Here is a 1,823-nt window from a genome sequence, read left to right on the forward strand (position 1 = left end):
ATAAAAATAATATTTTTCATTTATGTATGTATATATATATATATATATATATATTTATATTAAAGAAACTAAATAAAAAGCAATAATTCAATTGATATATATATATATATATATAGTAAATATAAAATATATATATGACTCTCACCGCGCGCAGGATCTGGTCCGTCTGTCTGATGAGTTCTTGGATCTGTTTGAGCACGTTCACCTTCATGTCCTCCAGCTCCTGCTGCTGTGTCGTGGCGTCTGCGATGCAGGTGCGATACGTCGCCTCAGCCTCCTCTGCCTGACACAAACCATCATATATCATGAAAATGAATTAGTCGACTTGACTGTTTTGTAGGCATAATGCTATTATTGAAGGATGGAGCAGTTAAAAACGGCAAAGCCACAGCCCATAAGTACTTGTAACTCAAAATTGTTGCATAAATATTATAAAAACACCCCAAAATCAAATAAAATAAATGACATGATATCTTCCTTTAAGAAAATGAAGCCTATTTTAAATCCATTTAGATTTTTTGCATTGTGGCATTATTTTCATGACAGAAATATCCCAAACTCTCACTAATGTTATGCATACCGACATTATTGCATTACAATAAAAATGTCTTCAATTGTCATGAAAATAATCTCAAAATCCTATAATCCTAAAAAAAAGAAAAAAAAAGAATGCAATTTATGCAATTTTCTTTATACAAATAAAGACAGATAAGAAGAAATTTCTATATTGAAAGATTGCAGGGAAAAAAATTAAAATAAAATGTAGGAGATGATAAAGAGCGTCATGTTAATCTATTCATCAAAATGTTGGTTCTCTGCACGTGACCACAAAAGCACAGTCAGAATTAACACCTCACACAAAATGTGTGAAATTAGCTGTCTCAAAATCCTATAATCCTAAAAAAAAGAAAAAAAAGAATGCAATTTATGCAATTTTCTTTATGCAAATAAAGACAGATAAGAAGAAATTTCTATATTGAAAGATTGCAGGGAAAAAAATTAAAATAAAATGTAGGAGATGATAAAGAGCGTCATGTTAATCTATTCATCAAAATGTTGGTTCTCTGCACGTGACCACAAAAGCACAGTCAGAATTAACACCTCACACAAAATGTGTGAAATTAGCTCATGTTAGGTCATTTCCTGTTTGAGCTGGCTGACCTTGTTGCGTGCTTCTTCTTCTAGTCGTCTCTTCTTGTCCAGAGCTTTAGTGGTTGAGCCACTTCCTGTTCCGCTTTGTTCCTCTTCAACCTTATTGGCCACTGTCCGAGCTCTCTCGTACTCCTCACAGCGGCTCATGTACAGGTGACGTGCCTTACGGAGGTTACTATCGGCATCGGCCTGATGAACACAAATACACGTTTAAATTGATTTAGCAAGGTTTAGTTGAGTTATTTAGTTAGTTCAGGGTGGACTGAATCTTTACCAGTTTTCTCTTGGCCCTCTGCCACTGCTCTTTAATGTCTCTGCGCTTCTTCTCATGTTCCTGTCTGCGCTGTGTCATGGGCTGAATGAAAAAAAGAGAGAAAGAAAGGTTTAATTTTATTTGTTTCTTTCATTAGACCTGCTTGGGTAAATCTCACAAAAGCTGCAAAGAACACATCCAGGTCACCCAAAATGCCGAAGAAATCAATGAGAAATTAAAATGTCATAAGGGAAACTGTATTAGAAATAATGCAAAAAAATTCTTAATGATCCAAAAATTAGGCTTTATTTTTATAATTAAATTAAATGTATTATATTAAAAATATAATATAATACAATAAATGTAAAATATAATAATACATTTAAATACCATATTTATTGTATTATTAAAAAAAAAA

At 32.6% G+C, this 1,823-nt stretch overlaps 1 protein-coding gene across 1 annotated transcript in view; it reads right to left on the reverse strand.

Moving 5' to 3' along the window:
* The window catches only part of LOC107723208 (minor histocompatibility protein HA-1-like), a 30,285-nt gene that overhangs the window by 6,518 nt on the left and 21,944 nt on the right, over window positions 1–1,823 (reverse strand). Inside the window, exons 9-11 of the mRNA XM_016531765.1 lie at window positions 1,427–1,516; window positions 1,162–1,341; window positions 146–283 (exon numbers count right to left, since the gene is read on the reverse strand). Coding sequence (XP_016387251.1) covers window positions 146–283; window positions 1,162–1,341; window positions 1,427–1,516 — 408 coding nt within the window. The remainder of the gene's footprint in view (window positions 1–145; window positions 284–1,161; window positions 1,342–1,426; window positions 1,517–1,823) is intronic.

The sequence above is a fragment of the Sinocyclocheilus rhinocerous genome, unplaced genomic scaffold (assembly GCF_001515625.1).
Source record: "Sinocyclocheilus rhinocerous isolate Xijiao unplaced genomic scaffold, SAMN03320098_v1.1 scaffold2770, whole genome shotgun sequence".
Classification (NCBI taxonomy): domain Eukaryota; kingdom Metazoa; phylum Chordata; class Actinopteri; order Cypriniformes; family Cyprinidae; genus Sinocyclocheilus; species Sinocyclocheilus rhinocerous.